The 18432-nt window shown below is 48.2% G+C and overlaps 1 protein-coding gene across 2 annotated transcripts in view; it reads right to left on the bottom strand.

The window, feature by feature from the left end:
- Window positions 1-18432, bottom strand: part of ANK2 (ankyrin 2) — a 281232-nt gene that overhangs the window by 244906 nt on the left and 17894 nt on the right. For both annotated transcript variants that reach the window (XM_039846891.1, XM_039846890.1), the window contains exon 2: window positions 8219-8277. In XM_039846891.1, coding sequence (XP_039702825.1) covers window positions 8219-8230 — 12 coding nt within the window. In that variant the 5' untranslated portion in view covers window positions 8231-8277. The remainder of the gene's footprint in view (window positions 1-8218; window positions 8278-18432) is intronic.

Genomic DNA, 18432 nt, shown 5'->3' with positions numbered 1-18432 from the left:
TCACAGGCTAACGGGGGTATTTTTCCATTATTTCTTCTGTTCTTCCCAACATGTTTCAGGAAAAAACTAGCTTCTATCATAAGCTATTGATAATGATTATTTTCACCACTGTAATTTGCAGGAACATTTGGAAGCAGTAAGCTTCAAAAAAATGTAGTTTCTCATTATAAAAGATAATAAAAGTTCACTGTAAGAAAAATTTAATTAAAGAAAAAAGTAAATAAAAATGGTAAGTATTCAGATAAAACCTCTATGACAGATATGTATTTATTTCTTTTGCATGTTTCTATGCACATGGATTATACGGTTTAGAGCATACTGGATACACTTTTTTTACCCTAAATTTTTTAGTTAATAAATAATGAGCATTTTTCATGTCATTAAAATTTCTTTTGTAAACTATCTTTAAATGGCTGCATAATATTCCATTTCACAGTTGTACCAAATTTACTTAACAATTTCCTTATTATTAAACACCTTGGCTGTTTTCCATCATGGCCATTATTACAATGGCAGTATGTCAGCTTCTGACGCTGTCCCCTCGGCAGCCAGAACACACTAGTCGTCCAAGAAACAGTGTCCTCCAGGGACTAGCGGTTCCACTTCCTGGAGATGTTTCAACAAATCTAAAAAGCTCTTGGTTTTTAAATGTCAGTATACACTCAACTTTCTAATTAATTGCAAAATCATTTTTATATATCATCCTTTGAATGTTTACAGCAAGAGGTATAGAAATGTCCGTTGAGTCATTAAAACAGAGGTGGGGGTGACATATTTCACAACTGGAAGTATCATTATTTTTAAATCTGTGCTGAATTTCAGAGATCATTTCCTTTCGATTTGAATCAAATTCCAAGAATTTGGGCGTTCCAGTCTATCACTTTCCAAATTCTTCCTTCCTCTCAATTCCAATATCTAAGCTTAGCAACAGGGCAAAAGTGACCAATATTTCTTTTACAACTTCACTCAAGAGATTGGTTATTGTTAATATTTTTGGTTCCCATTTTGTTCAAATTTCAGCAATTGGTCTTTTGGGGTATTTAAATGAACATTCTATTTTTTGAGCACGAACTGTTTTTGTTTAATATCTAATTCACATTTGCAAAAACAGCCTTTTTTCCTTTTCAGAAGCATCTAGTCCACGTCATTTTCCCCAACTTCATGTGTTAGTTGAGCTTGCTATTTGTTGGGATGGATTTTATTAGATAGAAGCTCATTTAAAACAATGTAACAACAATTCACTTAATAATCAGCCTCATTCCAAAAGGAATTCCATACTACCAAGCACGTGGCAGCAACGCAACTGTTTCCCCAGTTTATCTGAAAAGGCAAAAAAGCAACAACATTAAGACATTTTAAATAGCTCTTCGATGCTATTCATTACCGCGTTTACTTAAAATGTTGAAATATAAATGAACTCAATTTCTCTGATGACTAGTTTAGAGCTGTGTGTCAAGTGGGACTGGCTTCAGCTCTAGTGTTATTAGACGACAAAATACAAAAATGTGAAAACGGAATCACGTGCCCACTGGCGTGTGGCGTGACTGCAAGTGTGCCTTTACTTGTGACATTTATTTGTGACATTTAAGTCTGTGCCTCTCCGAGAGTGAACTCGAGTTACTATTTTCTTTGCAGTTAGGAAAATAATCTTAGCATTATGTAATAATTTTTTTCTTTTGTAAAGGAGCATTAAAAACAACTTGTCCTTTACAAATCTAGAAAAAAAGTGCCACCCTAAAATAAGAACTCTGCTCCTCTGCTGCTGCGTATGGGGCTTTGCAAGGCTGGTGGCAGTGACCTGGAGTTCGGGTGTTTGCAATTACAGCTGTTTTTCAAGCTCTGACAACTGATTAAAATGCAACATTGGAGTAATTGAACTATATGGAGTAATTAACGCATTAAGTCAGCATCAAACCTCAACACTCCTTGATAGTTCAAGTAAGCTCCTCATGAAATCTTTGCTCAAAATCAGTCACTCCCATGACCTCTGACCCTGGCCACCAGGCGAGCCACCTCGGCCACCGTCTTTAGTGTTCCAGCACAGCCACATTATGCAATGTGCACTTCAGTGCGGGAGGTCGCAGGAAACACACACCTATGTATCGGTTCCTGCACAGAGGCCTCGGTCCCTTGAAGCTTCCTGGGTGACAGCAATGCATCTGTCCTAGGGAAGCTCCTGGATGGGTGCCGTCACCAGAGAGACCCACGGCCACGGTAGAAGGTTAGGACTCTCAGCCCTGTCACGCTCCAGAGAGGGGGAGGGGCCACACCAGGCGCCTGGTTTGCGGTCACTAGGAAATGGCCATGTCTTAAATGACACCCCTAAGCACAGTGCTTTATACACAATATGTTTTAAATAATCAGACAAATGAGACTCTAGTCGTTGGTGGGTCTCCTATTCCCAGGAAAAAGTGCAGCTCGGGAAAAGTTCTCGGCCCTGTTGGTGAGGACTGTCCCCGCTCCCACAGCCAGGATGGTGCAAACGGCACCTCATCACCTAGACAGCCTTTCATCAAACTGATTCCACTAAGTTACCAAGCAAAGCGACAAACGGAACCACCGACCGGCAGAGGTAAACGTTTACCTCTGCCGGTCGGTGGTTCCGTTTGTCGCTTTGCTTGGTAACTTAGTGGAATCGGTGATGGCACCCATCCAGGAGCTTCCCTAGGACATATGCATTGCTGTCACCCAGGAAGCCAAGATTTAGGAATGTTCCTCCTTGTTCTTCCAACAGGAAACAAAATGGTCACTTGGAGGGCACACGCGTCAGCCATGGTGAAGGCGGTCACAGCACTCAGAGCATCCGCGTGTCTCAGCTTCTCCTGTCAGACGGCGAAGCGCAGGGGGACACCGGGGCCACGATCTGGGCAGGAGAGGCGCCCCCTCTCCACTCTCCCAGGCGCTCCACGTGAGCCGAGTCGCTTTCCGACCAGCGCTATCGCGGTATTCCTGCCGCAACCTGCAGCCTGCCCCGCCATCAGAAGCGTTTAGAGCAGGGGTCTCCCATCCCTGGGCGCGGACCGCGCGGTCCGTGGCCTGTCCGAACCGGGCCGCACAGCTGGAGGTGAGGGGCAGGTCCAGGAGCGCAGCCTCGTCTGTGTGCGCAGCGGCCCCCCAGCTCTGGCGTCACCGCCTCAGCTCCGCCTCACACCATCAGGCGTTCGATGCTCACAGGAGCACCAGCCCCTGGGTCCACAAAGGTTGGGGACCACTGGCTTAGAGAATTCAAGGGCCTGAACTCAAACACAGACTCCATCATCTAACAGGCGAAAACTCAGGAACATATATTTTTCAGAATGTACTGTTCAAAGACTCACCCTGATCAAAAACACCACTTCAGGAAAATAAAACTAAGTTAAAAGTACAGACTGAAATCAATTTTTCGACATTAAAATATGCCATTTAAAAGGAGCTCGTGTGCCTCTTCCTCATTCCTTCTCTCCCTCTCCTTCCCTTTCTACCTCTTTTTCTTTTAAAATGGAGATTGTCGTTATCTTTAAAAGCTTTTATCAGGCACCACCACACTGAGAAAACCTCTCATCCTCAGCTCTGCTCTGCCTTGCTCAGAGCAGGGGCCGCCTTCCCGCCTCAGCGCATACACATGTATTCGCTCTTTTTAAAAAGCTCTCTGTCCACCAGTCCACTCTTAAAAGTGGATGTTCTCTTCAGTCTATTTTAAGCCATTAGATATTTTGTAATGAACGGCCCAAATTATAAAATATAAAAATCGGGGATTCACACTGCAAGTCAGTTCTCTCTACTGTTTGTGTGATTTAAATTTTTTGATAGAATATTTAAAAATACATGTATTTGAATTTAGCACTTGGGGAAATAACTTGAAATTTCTGTACAATTTGTTCTGAAAGATCACGTGACCACCGATTCGTACATTCAAATATAGCACATATACTATAGGTCAATATTGATAAGACAATACATGTCATATATGCCAATATTTTCCATGAATTATCCTCTGGCATATGTTTACCCATACTGCCATGCAGCCTGTGTTTCTACAGTGTAAATAATGAATTTGTCTCATATGGATACATACTTAGAAAACTGATGGCATTAATTGATTTTGTAATGATGAAGCTACAGCAATAAGTAGCAAGAAAAACAAAAAATACTGAAATAAACTTTTTTACTTAAGAGACAAATAGCAAATAACAAACAAAACTCCTCAAATTATAAACTACGTGGCTTGAGCTTCTGTTAATTACGATAAATTATTTAAGAAGCACAAACAGGTATCAAAAGTTTTTTGAAAAAGGCCAAATACAGGTTTCTTTCAACATTTTTCTTTCAACATTTTTCAAATGGTTCTTCTAAAGTCTCTTAGTAGCTACTCGTCTTCCAAACGTGACCTCCTTCTTAGGTGGAAAAGACAAAAGATCATCATCAGTACCTCTGGAGTCTCTGGTTTGCCCGACTGCTCCGAGTAGAAATGAGCAGATCTGCAGATCTGCCGAGTTCAACCCATTTTCCTGGAGAGTTCTCAGTGCTTTGGATTTCTGCCAAAAATCTAAGCTGGGCCGTGGAAAGCTTCTTTTCATCTGTCTGCAGTGTCACTCTCCCAGGCCAAGGCCATGATCCCCACACAGATGTCAGGCCCTTCACAGATGTCAGGCTCAGCCGCACAATGACACACGTTTGTCCCTTGATGCTTCAGGGCACGAACTCAGTGGGGCCTCATCCCACTGTGCTACGTAGTGGACCTAAAAGGCTGGACGTCGCTCTCCCTGTGGTGCTGCCAAAAGCTGCTCCCCAAGAGGCTCCCCCAGAAAGACCTGCACCCCTGAGCTGCCCAGAAGCCCCCTCAGAGCCGGAGCCCACAGAGCCCTCTGGACCACCGAGCAGCCGCGGACGACCCGAATGCAAAGGGCCAGCCGCACGCTGTCCCTCTGAGCAGTCCCCCTGCTTTGTCCCTCATGCTCAGGGGCTGAGGTCCTGTGTGCCCACCACTCTGCCTCCCAGTGGGGGGCTCGGACAGAGCCAGTGCCCTCACAGGCTGTGGGAGGCGCCCTGACTGCCTGGAGCGGGGAGCGCTCTGCTCCGTATCTGCCTGCAAAGCGTTAAACACCAGAGCGTACAGTGGCGGCAGTGACCCCACTAGCTCTGCGGCTGCACCCCCAGCTGACTAGCAACAGTGACAGCAGCTGATAAAGAATTACCAGCATCACTAGAATTAAAGGAACTCATACAAATTAAGTGGTGGACCCGCAGGAGAGGGAGGCAAGCCTCCTGGGGAGGTGGGCCCAGTCACCACCCCGGCGCCCCGCTGTCCACATGGCGTCTGCCGCTGGGACTTGGGCCAGAGGGTGGGTCCCAGATGCTAGGCACGGCCGAACACAGGCCGGGACTCAGCTCTTCTCTTTAAGGAGAATCAATAGCGCTTTGGGTTACTGGGTTTTTATTTTCTTCCTATTTCACTGTGAGGGTGGAAAAGGGTTTTCACGCCAACTATAAACAGCTTTAGCCCAAAACAGAACAAAACAGGAGCTGATGAAACGAGGATTCTTTTCTGCGGCCCCAAGGACTGCATGCAAAACGCAACTGTAGTTCTATGAGGGCGCACACCCATCAGATTTAGCCGACAGACTAGAGAGCTCCCATTTTGATTTGATGGTTAGTGATGCTTAAATGAATTAAGATGAACAAATCTAATTCTATCATTATTCCTAATTATGTATGTTCTTCAGGAAGGAACATTCCAGAAAACAGAGCTTGAGAGTTTCAATTACAGAAATGTAAGCAAATTATGTTGTAATTATTGGTCAGAACGAAGGGTCAAAATTCCATCGCTGTAGGAAATGTCTCAAATGTCACATTTGATTTATACAAAAAGATAAGAAATTGATACCACAGAAATATAAAAATTTTTTGACGTTGCAGGCAAACAAAAATACACATATTATCGAGAATCGTGTCAATGCAGGGTATTCTATTTCCTAATATCTGAAAAATTTAGTCTTTGCTATTTTCTCCCAGTAACCCCACACATTCAGAGAAGCCCTAAAAAGGCTTTTAAAATCTGGGACTGTGAACTCTGCATCTGGCTCCAAGGATGCCATCTTGACCGCTTCGATTATTCCCTCTCCTTTCTGTGGCTCGCTCACCTGGACGCGGCACAAGCCTTCACAGACAGATCCTGAGTCTATCCAGGGACGCCTGCCTGAGTGGAAGGTGACAGGACCGCGGCCCAGAAGTCGGCTCTGCTCCTTCCCCAGGGCGCAGCAGATCCTGAGTGAATGCACAAAGCCCCATTCACTGGGCCTCACTTCCAAAGTGAGCGACACCACGGGGCGCCCCAGGCAGCCAGGCCCCACCTACCTCAATGCAGGAGGCTCCTGGTGGCCTGAGTCCCACAGAGGCAGCCCTCTGGCCGCCTAGTGTCCAGAGGGAGGGCAGTGTGGGCAGTCACCAGGCCACAGGGCCTTCAGGGGCTCCCTCAGGGGACGGGGGTGGGGGAGACCTCCTGGCCGAGCACCTGTCCCCTCCTGTCACAAACCTCTTGTCACCCTTCCTCACTGGCTCCTGTGTCTGCATGTCTTCACAGAGAAAACAAGGGCCACTGCTGGTACCCCCAAATGCCCGCTGAGTCCTGGGCCCCTCCCTCTGTCTGCGGAGAGGGGGACCGCCCTCTTCGGCACTGCCTGCTCAACCCCCCACCCAACTCCCCCCGAGCTCGCACCTGCAGCTCCCCGCTTCTGCACTGTCCTGGCGAGCGTACACACCGCATCCCCACAGCCCCGTCCAGCTTCTGGACGCTCTCGTCCTTGTCCACACACCAACATTTCACAGGGCTGCTCTCCACTAACCCGGCTCCTTACCGCCTCCCAGCCCTGGCCCCGCACCCTGCCGCCCGCAACCCCCCTTCTTTTCCGAGTACTGGCGCTGGTATCTGTGCCTCGGCGCACGGTGATCTCTGCAAAAGGGGGCTCCTCCATTCTCGCACCTCAGCGACCTCTGTGAGACGGCAGTCCCTAGCCCACCACACGTCTCGTCCCGGAGCGGACAGGAGCCCCCTGTGTGGACGTCGCTCGGGCACCTCTAGGGAGCATGCAGCATCATGCTGACACGGGAGCCAGGCGATGTCTGCCCTTCCTGAAATCAGCTCCCGGCGGTGTGAATACGACCGTCTACGTCTCAGTCGACACCCAAAGGAGTACCGCCAAGTGGAGAAAGTGTACCAAATAAATGACGCCACTAAAGAGTCCAAACCATGAGAAGTTATGTCATCAGCTCTTTTCGAAGTTCTCTTCCTGGGCCCTGAGGTTTCTAACGTCTTTGAGGGAATTTCTAAGCAAAACACGACATTAGTTAAAACTGTGACTTTATGCCGGAGCCAAGGTGATTTCTTCTCTTTCAGTATTCTCAGACATCCCTGTCGGCCAGAATGAACTGCCCGCCAGGCATAAAGGACCGCGCGGGCTGGCAGCATCTAAAATGTGGAGGTCTTTGCATGATCACTGGCGTTCACGGCTCACTGGATCGCTCTCAGTGCGACCGTCTCCCCGGTAACCAGCCGCGATGGTGTCTACAGTGCCGTAAGGATTTCTTCTAGAAAATGAAGGCTCTTATAAAGAAGATTCACGGCTGCTAAAACCCAATTTCCACAAACCCTGTGTGTGACAGAGATCTAAGCCCAAGAATTTCTATGTTCCATTATTTCCTTGAGTAGGACATTCCCTTCTTTGCTCCTTCCCCCTTATTTATGAATTTTTTTTATGTAAATAGAATCTAGAGACTTCTGCACAGTAATGTGATCTATTCGATTGAACAGAATCAAACTGCCTTAATGACAAGCTGACAGTAATCAAGTTTATGAGTAATTCTGAAGATGATGTTTTGGTCACAGACGAGAAGCCATAAGCCCTTAGAGAACACAAGGTGACCTTGGCCGCAAATGCCACTGTTCTCACGGTGTCTGCTGCACGCACGTCCGCCCTGCCTCCCTCGTCCCACCATGAACATGGTGGCAAAATGATCAGTTTACCTTTCTCTTCCCAAGTAACACCAGCAAAAGCTGCCTAGACCACAGAAATAAAAGTTCCATCAAATGTCATGATCCTCATTACTGTTCTTAAAGCTCTAACATTTACAAATCTGTTTTCGCACAAAAAACACTTTTTTACCAAAATAGCATTTTGTGACCCTCCAGCCTTCGCATCTTTTTGCGGGCTCCCCTCCACAGTAACATTAGTGCCCAAAGTACCTTTTGCAGCATGGCTGTCACTGGGAGTCACTCCTCCATGGCCCCGTCCAGCTACTTACCTGGAAAGAGAAAAAAGGGAATGTGAGTTTGAAGTCGTTTCAGTAGGCACCGGTAAGTTAGTTAAGAGAAAGCTGTCGCCATCGTAAATGCCAGAGTAACACGGAAAATGTCCAAACGTTTCGAGAGCTCATAAAAGCATGTGAAACAAAGTAGGTGAGAAGATAGAAAAGCGATGCAGACAAAAGGAAGCGTTTAAGAAACTACGGGTGTCCATCGATCTTGAGGAACCGCAGGTGACGGTCGGGGCGACCGCCTGGCCGACGTCGGAAGAAGTCAGGTTTGCCCGTGAGGATGCGCCTGGTGAGCGAACGTTCGGCCCTGGATGGGACGCATCCAGCCCACAGCCAGCCTTGCCTGGCCGAAGAGGCGCCTTTAAAGGCACCTGTGTGGCCGCCGCGACCGCCGCGGCACATGTGTCTGAGCAGGTTCTACCAGCAAGTGACAGGCGCGAAGCCGGCCGGCCTTCACCCAGCAAGCAGCGGCCCGGAGCCTGTCCCCGGAGCGCGTCTGGGCGCAGTCTTGGGACCATGAGGTCAGTGACACGCACCCCCAGTGTATGGCACAGACAACAGGAGTCTGACTCACCAGCATGGCGCAGTCTGGGGCAAAGCGAGGCCACAGGGTGCCAACATGGCCGCGCGTGTCACACAGTTTTCTAGCTTGTCCCTGAACTACTGCCAACCGAGAAACTATTTTTAAGCTGCTCTTGTTCACGTTTTGGTGTTGGAATTCCTAAGTGCTTGGGAAGACAGACTTAGCTTCGTGACCTGCCTGGCCTGCTGAACTTGGCATTCGTTCAGCATAGGGGTCTCGCACTACCCTGTGGCGTGGGGACACATTCTAGGGGGTGTCGGGCGGAGTTTCAAAGTAGCTGCCCCATGAAATGCAGCTGCTTACAAAGTACGAGTGTTCCTTTGGGTTCTTCTGGTGACCGTGACACGTCCGCACGCTTGAGCGCTGTGTGTCACACCAGAATTGTGACCTCTGTGCAGCATTTGAAAAAATCTGTTTTAATTTCCAGAAAAGTAGACCATGGCCACTTCCTGCCACTCTGGGGGGAAATGGGTGACATTTGTCACCTGAAAAGTCATAAAATTGGCGGGAAACATACCCGCATCTTCGCTACTGAAGGAAAACTTCTGCAAACCCTGCTTTTGGGGGCCGCCTGCCCTTTAGCCCGGAAGCAGGCTCCCTACCCAGCTCGTGAGGGAAACTTGCAGGCTGGCGGTGGGTCGAGCGCGCCCCGGCCCTGTGCTGTCACCTCGATGGCACCAGGTTAACGTCTCTGCTCTCGTGTCACCTGTGTGTCCACCTGAAGGGAATCTGGCTGCCGCGCGCTGACCGGGCGCAGGAGCGCTGGGCGGCCGCGGGCCACACGCCACACCAGTGCCCGCCTGCCCGGGGTCTCCCGGGCCAGCCTCGTCAAGCAGCTGCGCTAGGCGTGTCTGGGGCACCAGCGTCCCGATGTCGCCTCAGGCTCTCGGTGACTTCCTGGGGTGCTAACGCTCTGCAGACAGGAGGATAAGGTACCTGTATGTCACCGTCAGTCCCGCAGCCTCGCCCCGTCCCCGGGCCTCACGGTGCGATTCGGCTGAGTGTGGCAGAGTCCCGCTGGCTCCCACCCCTGAGGTCATGCTGGAGCCGTGAGGGGTGGCGGGAGACGGGGCCGTGCTCCGGCGGGGGTGACGGGTGACGGATCTCTGAGTGTCTGCGTCGCGCCATCTCCTGCATCTGACTAGCAGGCCACTGTGAGACGTTCTGCAGCCGCCAGGAAGACCTACGGCATCATCCGTTTCAGGCTCCCGGAGGAGCAGAGCCCGGCCCCGCCCACTCACACGCACGGCGACACCCACTTCCGCACCACAGGCCCCGCCCTCTCACGCGCACGGCGACATCCACTTCCGCACCACAGGCCCCGCCCTCTCATGCGGCGCCGCGCCCACTTCCACACCATGGGGTCCGCAAGCCGGCGCACAGTGGGCGCTCGCTGGAGGAACGAGGTTGGGAAGCACATGCTGGTCGGTCGGCACGGGGACGCCCTGGATGGGGCCACCACAGAGACTAGGCAGCGGCCGGACACGGTGACAACGGCACCGGCCTCGGGCCGGACGGACTGGCCACCTCCCGTCTGTGAGTCCAAAGACACCGCCGACCTCCACACCCGAGTTTCACGTGTCCCGCCTCTTAAACGGTCTCTCGCCGAATGGCGCTGCCACCTAGCGATGAACCAAAACGCTAAAGGAGGATGTACCTTCACTTAACGCGCTGTGAAAGGAGAAATAAATTTAAAACGGCGCCGCCCTGAGCAAACGTCACAGCCCCGAGGTCCTCGGCAGCCCCGAGGCCTTGCAGGGCATGGACCCGGCGCACACCGCGGTGGGCGACCGGCCTTCTTAAACCCGAAGGATCGTGCCGATGACGTCACGCGTGCCCGCCCCGCGGACACAGCGGCCCCCGAACGGCTGGCCGTGAAACTCAGCGCCATCCAGGACGGTTAAAACCAGCCCGCTGGACCCCGACGCGCTTGTCGTGGCAAAGCGTCATGGCGTGCTTTCACTTCCCGCGTTGACTTTGTTCAGAAACAACTGATCGCTTTCAAAAAGACAAGGAATGAGGAACCCAGCAAAGAAGGATTGGAGGACAAAAAGCAAGACGTAGAAATGTAACACGCTAGCACGAAGGATCTAAGCAGGACGCCGGAAACAGTGCGACGGTGTCTGCCCCGGTGTCTGTCCCCGTCTGCTCGCGGCCGTGCTGAGAACTGCGGCCTGGGGACGGACCGGGTGGCGAGCACAGCCCAGGCGTGAAGACGGCCAGAGGCAGCGCCCCGGGGAGAGGAGGGGCGACAGCACCCCTCAAAGAGATGACATTAGCAGGGTGTTCAAGCGCAGGCAAAGTTTGCCTTTCTGAAAGAAGCATCACCAGGAACTGTCTGTGAGCTAGCTGCTATTGAACAAGCTGAAGTGCGGAGGAAATTTTTTCATTTTAAGAAAACCTTCAGAAAACTGAGGTCTTAAGGTAAGAGACCACGTCATTCACAGAGTTAGAAACTGCCATTCGCGACCTCGTAACGCCGCCTGACATGAGCTGGCGGACAGGTTCCCGCCGAGAGGGCCCGCATGACACCGGGCTTTCTGCGAGCTCCCAGCGCAGGCTCCCCTTCTTTGTTCGCTGCCTGGTGCCGCGGCGACAGCTGACACCTGCTTTTTCCGTTGGAAAAGACTTTGCCATTCAACTCAGACCTACAGCATGCCCCACGTTGAAGGCGGCGGATTAACTGTAATCAGACAGAGCCGGCGCCAGCCCCGCCACCGGACTAAGAGAAGCTGCTGGGACAAAGCCCGGATTTATCTCTGAGCCTCGTCAGTTTGTTTTTTTGTGGGGCTGGGAGGTGAGAGGTTAGAAAACAGGACTCTCTATGGTGTCAAAAGAAAATATGATTAAAATAATTTATGGCTGTTTTCATGTTGCTAGAACTTTCAAAAATGTGTTTTGGTATTGAGTACCTTAATTATATTTTAAATGCAAACCTCCAATTTTAGAATACAAAAAAAACTTCATTTTTTTTAAGGTTTTATTAATTATACAAAATACTGAGGTATTCTGACTCTGTGAACCACTCCCCAACTTTCTCGAGCTCATTTGTCATCATCCCTAGTGATTAGAAAGACCTCCAGGATCCGTTTCAGCTTTAGAAGATGACATTGTAACCAGTCCCACCTTCTACGTAACTAGACAATTCTCCACCAACTAACTTTTTTTAACTTGTGAGCTGTGACCTAAAGGAGCATAAAAATACTGTTGGAATCATGTGTGCAAATAGCAATGAAATCTACAGCTAAACCATTTTGAAAGAAACTAACAAATAAAAGAAAAAGACTACTTGTTTTTTCTTAAAAAATAGATTTTAGTTAATAGGCTTTGTAATACAACTATAATTTCTGAGAAAAATTATTTGAAAACTCTCAAAGCTTTTCTTGACACACTCAAATGGTTTAAATTATCATTCAGTGGTAAAATGTGTATCATTTATCAAAGCTTGGCCCAAAACCAGCCAATGTTGGACACTTAATAGATATGTATTGGGCAGTTACTCCGTGCCAGGAATTGTTGAAAATACTAGGGATAAAAAACAAAGTCTCTGCCTCAAGGAGCTTGCATTCTAGTGGGGAGATAAACACACAAATTTATATTCAATATTCTGGGATAAAAACACAAGGAAGGGAAGGAAAAAAATTGCGTAGACGATAGAGGCTCTGTGCATCCCTCTGACGACCAAATCAAAGTTGTGATGGACACACGGAGCGAAGAGCAAGCAAAGTCACCTGCGAGCTCGATGAGCAAGCCCAACAACTAGGGAGAGAAATGAGACATCACCCTGCAGTGGGGGAGGGAGGAGGGATGAGGACACAAGGCTGCCGGGTCCCCAGCAGCTGAGTGGGACAGAGGCTGGGACAGCTGCAGATGCCTCTTAAAGGGGCCGCACCCACGAGTGGACTTTCACGGTGACAGTCCTGCTCGCTCTGGGCACTAGTGCCGGTTAAGCTGCGCAGGAGGCACCAGAGACTTACAGGGAGACACTGAGTCGTCGGAGTGAGGGCCACGGCGAGACTCGCGGTGTGCAGAAGTGCCAGTGATATCCATTGTTCCCTGTTGAGCCCTCCCCCATACCAGTGTGTGGACACAGCACCGCCACAGCCGTGATGTCATTAAACTGGATAACAGAGGTCGCTCCGCCCAGAGGATTCCCTGAAACTCTGCCTCCCCCAACTCACGGCCCCACCCAAGCCACATCCAGGTGTGTCCTCGGTGAGTCAGGTGCCCCTTGCTGAGCAGCATCGAGACTCACACTGGAGGCTGCTGGCCTCGGTTTCTGGGGTGGCCTTTTGAGGCAATTATAAGCACAGCATCTGTGGATTGCTTGCTGAATCTTAACAGGTGGCCCCAGAGGGGCACAGGTTTGGACTAAGTTTGGCCTGCAGCTGAACCCCTCTCAGGACTGTGCCACTGGACACCTACTGCACAAATCCACACTAAGACTGGGAGACATAGGAGCTTTGCTTAGTACATAGAAACAGACACAGAAAGACAGCCAAAATAGGAAGACAAAGAAGCAGAAACCATATGAGAGAACAGAACAGAGATCCAGATATAATGGAGTCAAGTAATCTAACATGCAGAGTTCAAAACACTGGTTATAAAGATAATGAACTTTTGGGAAGTGTAGAGAACTCCAACAGTGAAAAAAAAAAAAAAAAAAAACATAAAAATGGAAATGGAAATTATAAAAGGGAACCAGTCTGAAATGGAGAATGCATTATCTGAGATGAGAAGTATATTAAATGGAATAAACAAAGGAATAAACAAAGTGAATAAAGAAATGCCTTATCTAGTGGACGGGAAAGCCAAGGACACACAATCAGAACAGCAAGAGATAAGATGCCAAGACTATAAAAATAATTTGAGGAGAATATGGGACACTATTAAGGGTCCAAATATCCATCTGGTCAGCATAACTGAAGAAAATCAAGATGTTGAACAGCTGTTTTGAAGAAATAATGATGGAAACTTCCCTAACCTGGTGAAGCAAATGGACTTAAAACCCCAGGAAGCTCAGAGAATCCCAAAAAACAGACCCAAAGAGGCCCACACCAAGATATATAATTAAAATGCCAAAGGTTAAATACAAAGAAAGAATATTAAAAGCAAAAAGAGAAAAGCAGTTAGTTACCTACAAGGGAATAGCCATAAAAATGGCAGCTGATTTCTCAAAAGAAACTATGCAGGACAGAAGTGTTTGGCATGAAATATTCGACGTGATGAAGACCTAGGATCTATAACCAAGAATACTTTATCAAGCAAAACTCTCATTTGGAGTCAAAGGACAGATAAAGAGCTTCCCAGACAAAAATAAGATAAGGAATTTATCACCACCAAGCCAGTATTACAGGAAACGTTGGAGGGACTTATTTAAGAAGAAAAAAAGTATCAAAAACAGGAATAAAGAATGGTAACAACTACATTCCTATCAATAAGTACCTCAAATGGAAAAGAACTAAGTGCTCCAACCAAAAGATAGAGTGGATGAATGGATAGGAAAACAAGACCCCTACATATGAAAAGGAAGGGGATGGAAAAAGATATTGCTTTGATGGACCTAGAAAGTATTGAAGTCAGGCAGAGAAAGATAAACACTATATGATTTCACTTATATGCGAAATCTAAGGAATAAAAAAAACAAACTAATCAAAAACAGACTCACAAATATAGTGGACAATTTGGTGATGGACAGAGGAGAGGGGAGTTTGGGAGGCTGGGAGAATGGGGTGAAAGGTTAAAGAAGTACAAATTAGTAGCTGATGGATGGTCACAGGGCTGGGGAGCACGGCATAAGGAATGCAGCTAGCATTAATATGTTGGCTAGGTGGAGGGTCAGGGGAGGGAGGGAGCCATTGGGATCATTTTACGAACTATAAGATGTCTAACCAATGTACTGTATACTTGAAACTAATTTAAATATTTTTTTAAAAAAGACTTAAAACAACATTTAAAAAAAAAAGACACAAATAACTTAAATAGTTCAACTTAACTAAAAGCACATTCATTCACCGTTTTCCTGAGTAGGGCCAGGCTCTCTAAAGGTATGTGTGCGACACAGAATCCCACACCCTCCCCTCGCATGAACCACGTCCACGATGGGGGCACATTTCAAATCTCGGCTTCTTTGGTGGGGGAGGGGTGCCAGGCCGAACACGGGGTGAGGGGAACAACAGCCTCCGCGGCCTTAGGAGCATTTCTGCCTCGTCTCCGACAGTCTCCCGGCCCAACCTGACTCGCTCTTATCACGTCTTTACAGACCATCATTCTTCACCGAAATAACTTCCAAACATGTTTCATCTGCCTCCATAACATGTAATTAAATTGCATAATCGCAACAACAGGGAAAAGCCCAGGAGACTGGGCAGGTGCAGGAAGGGCCCAGGCCGAGTGCCCGGGCGCGTGTCGCCCCCAGGGCCTCCATCTTCTTGGCCAGTTCACACGCTGATGATGCGTTGCGTCTTTTGTACAGCTTTGCTATTTGCATGGAATTTATCTGGAGACATTTTTCATATTCTTGGGCTTCCTAAAACTATATTAAATACCGTCTGCCTATATTAAATGGAGAAACCGAGGGAGCCTAGTGATTTCTGTTTTGGTTTGTCTTTTAATCTTTCAGTTGATGCGTTAGACCTGGTGTTCTGGCTTCGTTCTCACGTGCATAACGTCATTGTGCGTCCAGGAGTCCACAGAGTTTCAATCGGATACGGCACCCTTTGATTCTGACCCTACCCCAACATTCTACTTTTTCTGAACCCCTGACCAGCTGCCACATTCCACTGCCCAGACCAGACTGCCAGCCATCCACATCAGTGAACGTCAGTCAGAAGTTGAGCAGGAAAACACGTTAAACTCCTAATGAAAATTTCAGCAACTAAGAAAGGATTTAATATTTTCTTCCCTTGTAAACTGACAGAGCATCTTGACGGTAACGTCTCTGAAAATTACTTCTGTCCATTTTTCCCTATTTAAAGTACTATAAAACAATTCAAGGGTCAAAATATATTTTTCTTCACAGTAGCTGATACATGCAAATCTGATTAAACAGCGGCACATGATCCCATTACTCAACACTGTGCTACAGAACATATTTCATGAGCAAATACATTCACGAAGTAATAAGTCACATGAGACTTAAAATGTTTATTTTCATTTTCAAAAAAGAAAATCAGCATTCATTTTATACTGAAATATAAAGTAGTTATTCCTGTATGTGAAGCACAGTGGTAAATTTTACTTCTGTATGTTAGGCATAGGCATGATTTTTATGTAACTTTTACTTCTTTAGCTTATTTGTAGGTCTAATTTTTAATAATAAATTTTTGTAACAAGAAACACTATTCTCTAGGAAAAGACTGTATTCTCCCGTTGTCCCCTCCGTCTGGGATCCAAGCGAAGGTCAAAGGGATGCCGGACCCTTTCAGTCTCATCAGGCTCCGAGGGATCAGCGGTTCCCCACCCCGGTCTAAACGATTGGAGAGGGAAGAAGGGCAGAGGTCGGTGGTTACGGAGTGGGGGGCGGGGGAGGGGCGCTGGCGAATCTTGGCGCGCATGAGAATTAAACGCAAAAGCAAGTTCTAGGAACAAACATGTGGCTACGATCTCGACAAGACTCCAAGCCCATTCAAGGGAAAAGAAAGGTCTCTTCAAGAAATGCTGCTGGGACAACTGGACATGTAAAAGGAAGAACAAAAATTAACTCAAAATGGATCCAAGACCTAAACGTAAGAGATGAAACCAGAAAACTCTGAGAAGAAAACATAGGCTTACATTTTCATGATCTTTGGTAGGCAAGGATTTCTTAGAAATGACATCAAATGTATAAGCAACAAAAGAAAAAACAGATAAATTAGACTTCGTTTACGTTAAAAACTTTGTGTGTCAAAGGACACTCAAGAAATCGAGGTTCTTGGCAAGATAACAAAGTAGGACTTTTTTTCATGTGCATCTTGCTTCTTTCCCTCGACATCACGACTGAGTCACTCATTTTCATTACAGTACAAATAAAAAGTGTCTTGTTGATGAATTTAAAAAGAAATTGAAAAGATGACAGAATAGAAGAAAATATTTGCAAATCATACATCTAATAAGGGTCTAACATCCGTAATATATAAGAAACTCTTACAATCAATAACAGAAGACAAATAGCTCAATTTAAAAATAAGTAACCAATTTGAATAGACATTTCTCCAAAGAAGGTGTAAAAATAACCAGTAAACACATGAAAATACATTCAGCATCCTTCATTATTAGGAAAAGGCAAATTGAAACCACAAGACACCCCCTCACACTCGCTCAGGCAACGAGAGCCAAAAGTCAGACGCCAGCCAGTGCTGAGGAAGGCGTGGACGGGCCGGAGCCGGGGGCTCTCCGGTGGAAGGACAGCATCTTTGGGAAGCGGTCCGGAGTCCCTCGAGTGACCAGACGTGGGTCACTGCATATGACCCAGCAACTCCACTGCCTGGCACAACTGAGAGAAATGAGAATACGTGTCCCCATGAAAACTTATGCATGGGTGTTTACGGCAAGATTATTCATGGTAGCGAAAAGGCGGAATGACCCCAATGTCTGTCAACTCATGAACGAGTGAACAAAACGTGCCGTCTCTGTACAGTGCAGTGTCATTCATCCGGAAGAGGGAGCGGAGCACCGACGCATGGTGGCGGGAATGAACCCCGTCAACGTAATTCTGAGCGCGTAAACCAAGACACAAAAGGCCACCTGTCACATGGCTCCGCTCATACAAAATGCCAGAATGAGCAAGTCCACGGCCACAGAAAGCAGCCCAGTGGCTGCCAGAGCCAGAGGGAAGTGGTGGTGGGGTGACAGACACAGAGTGTCCTCTGTGGGTGACAAAATGGTATGGGATTAGTTAGAGGTGTAAGGTGCAGAACCCCGTGTGAATATGCTATTAAAAAAAACACTGAATTATACCGCAGGGAGGCAGTGCTTCTGTGCCGCTGGCCGGGGACCCGCATCCAGTGGCCCCAGTCACCTCACCCTGGAAAGCCAGGCTCACGTCCGAAGCAGGGTCACCGAAATCTTCCCGTTCCCACGTGGCCCTCCGGCGCCCAGCAACCCCGCCCCACTGAGCGAGCATCGCCTTGAACACGCAGGCAGCAGAAGCTTCGACCTGACCGTAGCAGGTACCACCCCTGCCCACCCCTACTTCATTCCCCCAGCCCCCGCGGCCCACGGGGCTCAAGTGCCTTCGCCACCTAGCAGCAGGGCGCCCCAGGACCCAGACCCCCTCGTCTACATTGTGGCATTCAGATAAAGGAGGAAGCAGAAAGACACCTCTGATAATGCGTGAGTCACGCAGGATGGTAGAGCTGGCTCTAAGAGACTGTGGACAGGGAGGGACAGGGAAGGGGGACAGCCGACGAGGTGGGAACGGCAACCGAAGCTCGGCACGGCTGCCCAGGACGTGCCAGAGCCGCCGGCAGCCCTGCACTGCAGACGGCCAGGGGTAACTTTCATTAGGCAGCGGGCAAATCTCATGGAAACCGAGGCCTTTTGGTAAGTTACCAAAATGTCACCTTCTTCTGGTGACTGTT

The sequence above is a fragment of the Pteropus medius genome, unplaced genomic scaffold (genome assembly GCF_902729225.1).
Source record: "Pteropus medius unplaced genomic scaffold, Ma_sr-lr_union100, whole genome shotgun sequence".
NCBI classification, from domain to species: Eukaryota; Metazoa; Chordata; class Mammalia; order Chiroptera; family Pteropodidae; genus Pteropus; species Pteropus medius.
Note: the sequence above shows the minus strand (reverse complement) of the source record. Positions and strands in the feature narration are given on the sequence as shown.